Source organism: Geotrypetes seraphini, chromosome 1, assembly GCF_902459505.1.
Source record: "Geotrypetes seraphini chromosome 1, aGeoSer1.1, whole genome shotgun sequence".
Taxonomy (NCBI): Eukaryota; Metazoa; Chordata; class Amphibia; order Gymnophiona; family Dermophiidae; genus Geotrypetes; species Geotrypetes seraphini.
In genome coordinates, this window is record NC_047084.1 from 409,334,356 (window position 1) to 409,347,633 (window position 13,278).

At 42.5% G+C, this 13,278-nt stretch overlaps 1 protein-coding gene across 2 annotated transcripts in view; it reads left to right on the forward strand.

Moving 5' to 3' along the window:
* FKTN (fukutin) overlaps nucleotides 1–13,278 on the forward strand; it is a 72,456-nt gene that overhangs the window by 40,141 nt on the left and 19,037 nt on the right. For both annotated transcript variants that reach the window (XM_033918506.1, XM_033918515.1), the window contains 2 exons: nucleotides 4,381–4,513; nucleotides 5,357–5,486. In XM_033918506.1, the coding sequence (XP_033774397.1) occupies nucleotides 4,381–4,513; nucleotides 5,357–5,486 (263 nt within the window). The remainder of the gene's footprint in view (nucleotides 1–4,380; nucleotides 4,514–5,356; nucleotides 5,487–13,278) is intronic.

Genomic DNA, 13,278 nt, shown 5'->3' on the forward strand with positions numbered 1-13,278 from the left:
ACCTATAGGGAATTCAGAAAACGTCTAAAAACACATCTGTTCCTGAAATACTTAGGAAACCAACCTATACAATCCTAGCCCTCAACAAATGATCTCTAGAACTGTCAATCACCAAGTCTATACTTTGTTGATTCCACTCTATCTGTAACTTCTTTAATCATTGTAAACTGCATAGAACTTCATGGTCCTGCAGTATATAAAAAAACTGTTATTAATCTAATCTAATCTAATCCTTAGGTTTGTATACCGCATCATCTCCACGTTTGTAGAGCTTGACGCGGTTTACAGTAGGAGAAATAGGAAGGAACTACAACAGAGGGTTAGAGGTAGAAGTGTGAAGAAAATTTAGAGGACTTGGGATGCCAAGATATAAGAGTTTCCTTGATTCCTAAGTTGGAGGGAGACTTACATTTTTTGAGAAAAGCCAGGTTTTCAGATGTTTGCGGAAAACTTGGAGAGAGCTCAAGTTCCGAAGAGGGGAGGTAAGGTTGTTCCAGAGCTCAGTGATTTTTTTAAATAAGAGTAATGACACCATTCTTTTTGTCAGAGGCAGGTGAATAGAAAGGAGGGAGAGCCCAACTGCATGTGAATTTGGCTGTTTCGGTTGCATCCTGATGCGTTTCTTGAATTAGGGCCACATCCGGATGAAATTGAGAGATGTATTGGATTATTTTGATCTTTTTGATGGGGTTGTTTAGACCTTTCATGTTAAAGAGAGTTGCAATTGAGTGGCATATTGTAGGCAAATCATATGAAAAACAAGTACTATACCAGAAATCAATAGAACAAAGGCACATCCACATTGTAATATCTCCCCGAGCAATAAAAAATACATATTGCGTAGGGAGAAAGACCAATGGGTCAGTGAGAAAGAGAAACAGCAGGAATGAGCACCAGAGAAATGTGGTAGAGAAAACATGTTGAAATAGCATGAACACACTATAAAATACAACTCTAATAAGAACATAAGAATAGCCTTACTGGGTCACACCAATGATCCATCAAGCTTAGTAGCCCATTCTCACGGTGGCCAATCCAGGTCACTAGTACCTGGCCAAAACCCAAGGAGTAGCAACATTCCATGCTACCAATACAAGGCAAGCAGTGGCTTCCCCCATGTCTTTCTCAATAACAGACTATGGATTTTTCCTCCAGGAACTTGTCCAAACCCTTAAAACCAGCTAAGCTATCCGCTCTTACCATATCCTCTGGCAATGTGTTTCAGAGCTTAACTAGTCTCTGAGTGAAAATAAATTCCTCCTATTGGTTTTAAAAATATTTCCCTGTAACTTCATCAAGTGTCTCCTAGTCTTTGTAATTTTTGATGGAGTGAAAAATCGATCCACTTGTACCTGTTCTACTCCACTCAGGATTTTGTAGACTTCAACCATATCTCCCCTCAGCCGTCTCTTTTCCAAGCTGAAGAGCCCTAACCATTCTAGTCTTTCCTCATACGAGAGGAGTTACATCCTCTTTACCATCTTGGTTGCTCTTCTTTGAACCTTTTCTAGCACCACTATATCTTTCTTGAGATAAGGTGACCAGAATTGAATGCAATACTCCAGATGAGGTCGCATCACGGAGCGATACAGGGGCGTTATAACATTCTTAGTCTTGTTGGACTTGTGTTAGTCTGCATTGAGTTTCCTGAAGACTTTGAAATTTATTATGAAGAATTTGCATTTTAGGGCTCCTACAAAGGTGCACCAGGGCCTTAATGCATGGAATAGCACGTGCTAGCCGCTACTGCCTAATGCGCGCTAATCCAGTGTGTTTGCTAAAAACGCTAGCATACCTTTACAAAAGGAGCCCTTAACAAAGACTACTCATCCGGATCATCTGTTCCAACTGGTTTTTACTGTTTTGGCTTTCATATGGGCTTTTCAATCAAGAGTTTGTTCAAAACTTCTTTAAACTATGGCATTATCTGCTTTTGACCGTATCATCCCACTATCTCCTTTACCTTATCCACAAAAAAAAGATTGTCTCTATGGAAGGAAACATCCACTAGCCTCTCCTGAACCGCAGATCCAATGTCGGAGACACAATGCTATGAAAGTATACACACCCACAACAGGTGCACTTTACTATAAATTTTTTGGAGCTCCTTTCTTGTCAATTTTAAGTATAGTTTGTATAAGATTTGGCTGTGCCAGAGTTTGGCAATACATAAAATTTTATAAAGAAAGAGTCTGGATACTACTTGAAAATGTTATAAGCACTCTTGGCCAAACACTTCCGACACTATAGTTCTTCAGCTTGCTCCTGAGAAAAAAAAGGATCTAGATTGTAAACACAGTGTTAACCACTGCAACATGGGATTAAGGAGTAAATAAAGCTAATTCCCTAATACAATTAGCATTCCAGGCAAGACTCCAATACTTAGAGAAAAGGTGAAATGAACCTTAAGAGGTAGGAAGGTAAGAGTAGAACATTATGAAATGGTAGACTTGACCCCAGAATCGCAAGAAACAACAGCAAGTACAAGAAATTAAAGTATAAATTGAATGCTTGAGACCATAGAAGAACAAAGGAAAATACTTGTAACATAACCTGATCAACCTGAGTAGGTAAAGAATAGTAAATTACATATAAACAGTTATGGAATATGATAAAGGGTTCTAATGAACAAGCAAAGGGAAAATATACAACATAAACATTTTCCAGCAAAGTAAACAGTCAGCATTGAAGTAAATAATAACATGGTCGTGTATGAAGCTGCAAATAAAGTCAAATAAAATTATCAAAAAGTCTTGATTGATGCAATGAGCCATCGAAGTTCACCAGCATACAGAACACAGGATTTTCAACGATCTGGGTAGAGAAAACTGCAACAGTCTTCAGGTGTTGTCAATTGTGCTGGGTGAGATGGACTCCAAAAATTCGCTGAGTAGATTTGGGTTTGTGAAATCTTTCGTGCAGTTCTGGAGGGTCACCCTAAGTTGCACCAGATAGAATATTAAGTTCTTTAAGGCAAGGCCTGTATTCCAGCAGTTGTTTCTGCAACTGCGCTGAGGCCTTACTCAAATCTGGAACGAGCATGAGAGAGTGACCCTCAAATTTTAAGGGTGCTTTCAGTTTGGCCTTCTGCATAATTTTGATGGTTTGATTGAAGCAGAGTAGGTTCATAATTACTATCACTGGGGGAACACTGCGCAGATACACGATGAGCCGACTCAATCTTGAAGAGTTGGCTGAAAGAGGTTTCTAGCAAAGAAGAAAGCATGGTGGTCAAAAAGGAAACCAAATTTTGACCCTCCCGTCCCTCCGGTAAGCCAAGTATGCGGATGTTTCTCTTACGAACTCTGTTAGCTTCGTTGAGATCTTTTTCCAATTGAGCCACGCACTTAAAATGGCGCTGGAGGTCTTTTACATTTTCTTCCATGGAGTTCTGTTTAATCTCAAGAGATTCCACTCTAGTATGGAAGTGAAGGAGGTCCGTTTTCATAGTAGAAACATCTTGCTTTATAGCTTCAATATCTGTTTTAGTCTCAGAAAGCAGATCAATTTGTACCTCGCTTAATCTATTGTAAACCGCATAGAACTTAACGGTATTGCGGTATATAAACTGTTATTATTATCTCTCATCGCGCGGACTTCCTCCATTATGAGAGTGATCGGAGTCTCATCCAATTTCTGGCTGGGTTGCTTAGAGGGGGATGGCGGGTCAATTTTAGAATGTTTGCCACAGCCATTCTTAGTTGCAAACTATATACTAGTGACTCACAGTAGAGGTTTTAAGAGGCAATTAAAGCAATTCCAGTTAGGGTGTTCTCGATTTTACTGATTGATTTCGCTGGAGCTCAAATTCAGGCTGCCATTCTTCTTGAAGCTCACTAGCGCCCCCCGTGAATTTAAATGTTAATTTTTATCTGACCCTTACAGATGCCCTGAAACCCATTCATGGACTCCCAGGTTAAGAACCTCTGCTTTAAAAGTCAATTAGTGTCTGCAGTGACATTGCAGGTATTGAGACCATAGGTCCTTTTCTGCTAGAAACAACAGTGTGACTTTCTTTTTATTCCTTGTTAACCAAAGCCAAATGTTCTATCATTTTGGGAATTGGAGACTGCTGCCTTAAAACATCTCCATAAATGATTTAATGTTGCTTGATCCTGCAGAAAACCAAATCCTTTTGACCCTGATCTTATAGCTTAGTGTGGGGAAAGTGATTTAAATGTTTTGATCAAATTGGAACAGTGTTTTTCTAGATATTTCTGCTGATTTTGATTTGTATCAAACAGGTAATGCATGAATTCACATGCTGGCACTTTGGTGGTGCATTTGAGCATATTGGTTAGTCAGTAGGTGATTTTTTTGCCTACTTCAGAGACACAGCTGCCTACTTAACAAGGGTATTCATGGTTTTCCTGCATCCAGGTCAGAATTTGTGCTTGTTTCTATTGATGGATTGAAAACTCAGATTCCCAAAGATGTGCCGCAGTTTCTGGAGGAGGTGTCTCATGCAAGATTTCTTGAATGCCGCTACAGAGAGGCTCGTGCTTTCTCTCAGGTCAGTGCTAATCTGGAAGATTCAGGTTAAGGGTGTGTGGTACGTGTAAATGTTACGTCAGAGTCTTGTTGGACTGAAAAATCATTGCAAATTTACCATACATGAGGAGTTTGTTCTTCAGTTGAGATGAATTTTAAACTAAAACAATGAGTGTATATGAAGGGTATACATTTTGCTGGGGAGGGGTGGGTGATTCTGCTCGTGATATGATATACACAGGATTCATCTGTGTGGAGACCCTTGATAGTGAAGGGTAAGTACAAACACTGCATTTAATATTTCTCTTATTTACAATTTTAGGTTTTCTCTTTCCAAGAACTCTAGGTAATTGTTGAATGTTGTGATTAATTAAATTTGATAAGATAATTTGTAATGCTGCTGCTGCTGCACAGGTTGAGTGGGTGTAATCACTACTGGCCTTTAAGATGTCACTAAAAGCAGTTTTCCCATACTACTCACTCTGACATCAGCCACGGACCAAAGGTGGTTTATCATGCCACTGCAGTTTAATTCCAGAGTAGTGTCTTAGCAACTGAAAGTACCGAGATGCAGATGCTTTCTATAGGTTTTTTTTAATTGATGCTGCCCTACATAATATAAATGCATGTTTGGAAATGTATAGGTAGCTCATTGGCAATCAAATTGTGGTACTTTAATACCATGAAGCATTTAAAGAGGCACAAAATTGAAATAAAACTGAGCCAAAGAGGACCTTTTGAGTGTCCCTTATAATGCTCATAACTAATTTCTAAAATGAGAGAGGCTGTATGAGTGATGTAGGTAATTCCTGTAAGTCTTATCCTTGTGCAAATAAAAGTAATCTAATCACACTTGGTCATTTAGCTATACCCTGACAACACTTCCCAGGATACAGTGGAGTTCCGGAGGAAAGCAAAGGCATTACTGCGTCTGGCAACATTGACGTTGAACAGTCTGGGAGTCAGATTCTGGCTTAGTAGTGGAACATGTCTTGGTAATGTACATGCATTTTATCATCTTGTTTTTTAAAAAAATGAATGTGCCATTTAAGTGATTTATATATATGTATTAAAGCGCATTTATAACCTACCAATCTGAAGTCCCTGGTGGTAAAATAGCAATGTACATTGTGGCCGGACCAGGCCCCAGGTAAGTGGGAAACCCCGGCTCGGACCACAGGTAAGATTTTCAGTGCGCCTTTTATATGGCTGGTGTAAGAAAAACCTGGACACTGGATTTCTTTCAATCCAAACTTCACCGGGTTTATTATAAGGCAAAAGAAAAATTATCCAACTCAAAAGAATTGCCTTTCACAGTCTCTAGTCACACAGTTCACAGTACATAATTCCAGTGTCTGTTGTATGAAATCTAGTCCAGGGACAGGACAGTCCTTGTCGCCACTTTCTAAGCAAAAGGAAAATCAAAAATAGGACTCCTCAATCTCTCAGAATCTCAGATTGCCCTTCTTAGGGCTGCTGGCTTCTACAAGCCACAGTCCTTGCCAGCACTGCTGAGGCCAACACTTCTCCAAGCAATAGTGTAAAAAAACCTTCTTTGCTCAGCTTTTATTGTTAGCACTTTTGTCCCTCTTAGGACTTTCACAGCCCTGCTGTGCAGGCTGTGTGGAAGCAAGCCACCCTTTTTTATCCAGGTGTTCAGGCCCTCCCAAATGCTACTACCGTCCTAGAGCTCTAGTTACCTAGGGACCTTACTTGCTAATAAGGCTTTTAAGCCTGGTTCAAATGGACAGACTCTGCTGCCCTCTGCTTTCATGGCATTAATTAAGCACAGGCTTTTCTGTGCAGTCTTTACTTTAGAAGGAGGAATGACACAGCTTATAACTTATGAATCAGGTTTCCATACATTCCTCTGGCACACTTAAATGAAGGAGGAATGACACAGCTTATAACTTATGAATCAGGTTTCCATACATTCCTCTGGCACACTTAACTCTGCTTCAGCCTCACTGCACCATCCCCACCCTGTGTCACTGGGGCTATAGTCGTTTTCTGTCTCCATAAATTCCCCTGCTTCACTCTCCACCTCTGGGTGTTTGGGAAAGTTTCCTGGCCAGGTGCTTCTCCATCTGAAAGAACCCCTAGCCCTACTCCCTCAGGCTCCCCTGGGAATTCGCAGTACCTAGCTGGCTGCTGGATTCTTCTCCCTGCTTGTTGGCCTGGGGCAATCATACGTTCCTGGTGGTTTGCAGAGAGCATTGGGCTGCTTTCAGTGGGCTGCATTCTGCTCCCCTTGTTAGAGTCAGCTGAAGATAATTTATTCACTTGCAGTCCTCCTGCTTGAAGTTTATGTGAATGCAGAGCTCGTTGGCTAACTCCATCCCCTTCTGGATTGATCTTATATTTCTCCATAGCTCTGGGAAAGGAATAATAGGGGATAGACTGTTTTCTGTGCCCTCCCTGCCTGAATTCCTGGCTGTGACATCACCTGCCTTTTCTTCCTTCTTCCTTGCGGTACTAAACTAGTGCTTTTAGTAGGATGTGTAGGCTTTATCTTAGGGATTGCAGGTTTAAGGGCTGTACTTTTGACTGGGCTAGCAGTCTTTTAACAGTGACAGGAGCTTCCCTGTCACAACATATTCTGTTACGTCCCCTCTGGAGTCAATACCATAGGTGTTTTATCTCAGCTCGCGAACCGGGTCTTGCAGAAAACCACACACTTCTTTTTATTTTTCCTCTGCTTCTCCCACTAGGCTGAGGAACACAGAGCCCCCTATAGTTTTTATTTCTGCAAGTGAACCCTGCAGAAATGCTTCTGATCTGCTCAACTTCCTTTTCTTATTTTTTTCCTTAAGTTCGTCTTTATCTAAGTGGCTTTGATGCCTTGAGACCCCTTTTGCAGGGGTTCTCTGCTTGGGAAAGGAAGCAGTTTCCACAGAGCCAGACTGCAGCTTCACAGAGCAAGCTTTGGTGGGCCTGTGGAGCCAACCTGCTAAGTGCCGCCATTAAAACTCAGGGTCCTTTCTATGGGAGTGAGCTTGCCTTCTAACCTTGTCAGAGGTTTAAGTGCAGGCTGTATGCACCCTGAGTAAGAACCTCGGGGTGTCAAGGCACAGGCTGCGTTTTCCTGCCCCAGTTCGCATGGCAAGGTTCCGAGGTGGTGGAGGCTTTGGTCGCAGTCCTTTTCAACTTCTTTTTTTCTGCCTCATAACCCCTTGATTTTGCAAAAAATCATCAGGGATGGACACCTCCACCTCTGTTCAGATGAACTCGTGTGGATTGTGCCAGAATACTGGCAGAAGAGCGTCCATGTACTGCATGCAAGGGGAGGGAGCAGGAGCTTCAGGCTTTGCCTCCTCCGGGTCCTCCTAGGATTGTGGAGGCAGTGTGGGTCTAGGAAATGGGCAAATCCCACCCAGTACCAGGTTTTGGGCAGCTACTCAAAACACAACTGGGGACACCTCACTAGCATCATTTTGGGAGGGAGCTGTTTGCTATCCCAGTGTGTGGCTTTTCCCTGGAGTTTGTTAGCTTATGTGACGAGCATACCTTACGGACCCAGCTCACACAGAAAAAAACCCCTACAGACCATGGTCTTACCTGAATTCTTTGATATCCTCAGAGATAGATCCAAGTTACGGCACCAAACTGTTTGGTCTATTCCCTTCAGATAAAACTCTTTATAGTTTATAAATCTTTCCTTTTTGCAAAGTCTTAATAATATTGTAATTTTTAGCTAAAGAGACATATGATCAAGAAACTGTTTTATTTTACTTTTGTGATTATGATAAACATACTGAGGGTCTCAAAATAGTAACTGGCAGGCTGCAAGAGACCGCTGGTCTAGAGCTTCGAGCCATATGCTTGGTGTAATGAGCTCTTCAAAACACCCTGGAAGGAAAAGTGATAAGAGTGTTTTCCAACAATGCCATGGCGGTGGCGTACATGAATCAACAGGAAGGCATCAGGAGTGCTCACTTGCATTGGGAGGCTCTGATGTTTCGGTGAGCGGAGCTACACCTTCAGGCTCTCTCTGCAGCATATGTGGCCAGAGTGGAAAATGTGCAAGCCGACTTTCTCAGTCGCCAAGTCCTGGATCCAGGAGAGTAGTCTCTTTCATAGACAGCATTTCGTCTCATTGTGCAGCATTGGAGTAATCCAGCAATAGACTTGATGGCTTCAGCCAAGAATTCGAAAGTCGGGGACTTCTTCAGTTGCAGAACAGAACCAGGAAGCTTAGTGCCAGACACATTGGTTCAGCTCTGGCCAACTCAGGACCTCATTTACATCTTTCCACTGTGGCTGTTTGTGGGCCAAAGTCATCGCAAGATAGCAATTCATCCAGGTTGGGTGATCCTAGTGGCTCTGGATTGGCCTCACCAGCCATGGTATGCAGATCTGGTCGTCTTCAGTGAGACAACAAGATCAAGCTCCTTCTTCATCATGGCTGCTCAGTCAAGGACCAGTTCCCATGGAGAACTCCTAACACTTCGGTCTTGTGACATAATTCTTGAGCACAGGACCTTGATTCAGAGGGGCTACTCTGATGTAGTTGTTGCCACTCTTTTGAGGTCCAGTGGTGTGCCAGAGACCAGGTGGAGCTATTGCAGGCTCCCTGTGGTCCTCGCTTTCCTCCAGGCCAATATTGAGAAAGGCCTGGCTGTAGCCTCCCTCATGGTACAGGTGGCAGGCCTTTCTTGTTTTAGAGCACACAGTTTGCATCTCATCCAAAAGTGACTAGATTTCTCGGTGGGTGGGGGAGGTGTTTCACTTGCAACCATCCCTACAACAGACTTTCCCTACGTGGAATCATAATGTTAGAATATAAGAATTGCCTCTGCTGGGTCAGACCAGTGGTCCATCGTGCCCAGCAGTCTGCTCCCACGGCGGCCCTTAGGTCAAAGACCAGTGCCCTAACTGAGTCTAGCCTTACCTGTGTACGTTCTGGTTCAGCAGGAACTTGTCTAACTTTGTCTTGAATCCCTGGAGGGTGTTTTCCCCTATAACAGCCTCTGAAAGAGTGTTCCAGATTTCTACCACTCTCTGGGTGAAGAAGAATTGAAAGGCCCCTTTTGGGCCATTCAAGGATGCATCTCTTCTGGACCTTATGGTCAAGACTGTTTTCCTTGTGGCAATTGTGTCAGCAAGGCGTATTTCAGAGCTGTAGGCTCTCTCTACCAGAGAGCCCTTTATCCAGTTCACAAAGGTGGGGGTTTCCCTCCACACAGATCCCTCCCTGAACGTGGTTTCAGATTTTCATGTCAATCAGGAAGTTTGTCTGCCTGCTTTTCGTTCCACGGGGTAAGAGTGGAAGGGTCAGGTTCTGGGAAAACTGGACATGTGAAGAGTCTTACTCCATTACTTAGAAAAGACCAATGAATTTTGTCTTTCTGACCATTGTTTGTCCTATCTAGCCATTCCAGATAAGGTCCAAGGCCTCTATTGCTTGACAGATCCACATAGCCATTTCATTGACTTACATCGCCTGTGGCAAGCAGCTGCTGCTTTCTCTCAAAGCTTACTCAACAAGGTGTCACTGCTTCATGGGCAGTCTTGAGTGATTTATCTGGCTGAAATTTGTAGAGCAGCCACTGGGTCAGCTCTTCATACCTGTACACAGTTTTATAGCGTAGATGTGGCAGCTCGATCTGACGCCCCTTTTAGGGCCTTGGTATTGTGGGCAGGCTCTTCTGTTCCACTCTAGACATTGCTATTGCTTTGGTACTTTACCTATCGTATTGACTCTGGAGGGAACGTAAAAGAATGGAAAATTAGATTCTTTCCCTTGGTAATCTTCTTTCTGTTAATCCCCAATGGAGTCAATATAGCCCACCCTCTATCTGCTATGTTTTTCTCTGTATTGCCTGCATTTTTTTCTGCCTCTGATATTTCTCCTTTCAGGCCTGAGTATCTTCCAACCAGCAGATGGGCCCTGTGAGTACCTGTCTTTACTTCTGGCTTTGTTCCAGCTATTGCTTGTTGCACGCATCAGGTTTATTCCATGTTACTACCATATTCTTGCCCGTTTTTCATGTTGCTTTTTTGTTTTCTTATATGTTGCAGAGCAGAACAGAATACTGTTGTGTGGCAGGGAAGTTCCCTGTGCCCCCATTTGTGTGTGTCAGCTTTGTTCCAGTGGTGTTCGTTTGCTTTTGGACTGAACTGTAGGGGACTCTGTGTTCCTCAGCCAGGTAGGAGGAGCAGAGGATAAAAGTGTGTGGGTTTCTGCAAGACGTGGTTTTTGGGTTGAGATAAAATTCCTATCGTATTGACACCGTCAGGGACTAACAGAAGATTACGCTAAACTATGCAACATTGTGGGCAGCGCAACAGAACCCGACAGCGCAACTATGCCCGACACTATGGAGCAGGACCTACTGCTTTTACTGGAACAATGGTCCAGTACTTGGCAACTGAATTTTAATGCCAAAAAGTGTAAGGTAATGCACCTTGGTATCGGAAATCCATGCAGAACATACACACTGAATGGTGAAAACCTAACAAGAACTGTAGCAGAACGGGACTTGGGAGTAATCATCCGGGAAGATATGAAAGCTGCCAATCAGGTGGAGAAAGTTTAGCAAAGGCTAGACAAATGCTGGGTTGCATCAGAAGGAGCTTTATTAGCCGAAAGCCTGAAGTTATACTGCCGTTATACAGATCCATGGTGAGACCTCACCTGGAGTACTGTGTTCAGTTTTGGAGGCCACATTATCAAAAGGATGTGAAGAGAATGGAGTCGATTCAGCGAATGGCCACTAGGATGGTCTCAGGACTTAAAGATCTCCCATATGAAGAATGTTCGAGCAGGCTGCGCTTATATTGTCTCGAAGAAGGTGGGATATGATAGAAACATTCAAATACATCACGGGCCGCATTGAGGTGAAGGAAGAAATCTTTTTTCTTATAGGTCCCACAGCGACAAGAGGGCATTGGCTAAAACTCAGGGGGGAAAGATTTCATGGTGACACCAGGAAATACTTCTTCACCGAAAGTGTAATTGATCGATGGAATAGTCTTCCACGTCAGGTAATTGAGGCCACGCTCGACTTCAAGGGATGATGGGACAGACAGGTGGGGTCGCTCCAGAGGAATGCTTAAAAGATGGATTCTCGAGGGAGGGAGGGTTCTTGAGTGGGCAGACTTGTTGGGCCGCCGGCCCTTTTCTGCCGTCATACTCTATGTATCTTTGTAAAGTAAGAACCTGCTCCTTTTAATTGTCTTTTATCAACGTGGGCTGCTGCTAAGACAGCACGAGTTACCACTAACATGCTGTTTTAGCACAGGTCACATTTTATGCAATGAGATGTAGTTACTAATAACTGGGGTTAACAGTGAAATAATATACAGTATGTTTAATGGTAACCCATGTTGATAACTTCTCCCTAATTGACAACATATAAAATAAAGTAGTATAAGCTTTTTCAAAAAGAAATTATTTTAACTTCTTTATGAAGTTAAATATATCTTGCAAACATCCAAATATCCACGGATATGATATTCCACAAAGTAAGCCCAAAACAGAGTACTGTACTCTAATTTGCATAGATATCTGTAGGATCCAATGTACCCATGAGCAAACTAACCAAAAACTAATATCAGAAAAAGCTCAAACAAAATTACAGACGTAGCAGCAGTTATTACAAATAAGTAAGAGGACCTTCAGCTAAAGGAGAGTAGCATCAGGCAAAACAACCTTATTACAGTTCTGCCATGAAATATGTTCTTATTTACAAGAATCATGAAATGGATTGCAAACAGTTCCACGTGAAAATCTTACTGTTCAAAATGGCAGAAAATAATCAAAGTACTATCTTCCTATTCGCTATAGCAGTACCTTAAATTCAAAGGCAGTGCATATGTTGAGCAACTGTAAAGCATTTAAAGGGCAATTCTATAATAAGGCTTCCACATTTAGTTAAGACGTTTTGGAACCAAAATGCTGCTGCGGTGGCCATCTTGGATTTCCCGATCTGTATGTTAGCTGATCAATCCGTGCTCATGAACTGCTTGCAGAAGGATGTCAATCACATCTTTCATCTCCTCATTTACCTCTGGAGTATAGCGCCCTCTTCAGTTCATACCAAGGCAATCAATATTCACTGTAACAGAAGAAAAGAGGAGGGGCACGGGGAAGTTCCCCAGAGAGAACATACATTTCTGTTCTGCTCAGTAACTCATGAAAAAAGAACACTAATTAGAATGAATTTGCAACATCAATGAACCAATCTGTTGTGTGCAACTAGCACTAACACATAAGGAGCTCCAATGCTTAACAAACTTCGTACTTTATTAGTAATTATTCATACATGTTCATCCAACTGACAGGAAAAAAACTCCAGTTCCAGAGTATAGAGTTGTCTGAGGCAGAAAGCAGGCAAATTGTAGAACCCATAAGGCAGGCTGTATAGACTCTGCCCATGAAGACACCACACTTCTAGTTAAATGAGCTTTGAGAGAAATAGGCAGCTGTTTGCCACAGCCAGTGTACGTCAACAAAATTGCCATTTGAATCCATCTGGCGATAGAAGCCTTGGAGTCTGATCTGCCTCATCATAACTGACTGGTTAGAGCAAAAAGATGGCTATAAAGTTGAGAGTCATTGATCCTTTCCAGATACTGGAGTAAAACTCTCCATACATCCAACCTCTGCAATATCTTATTTTGCTAAGGCTGACACAACTGAAACTCCGAGATCCATCTCACTGAGATTATTGCCACCAGAAATACCATCTTCACTGTGAGATCTAGAAGGGACGCCTCTTGGAGAGGCTCATGCACAGGCTTAGAAAGGCCCTTCAAGATGATATTAAGATTCCAGGATGGAAA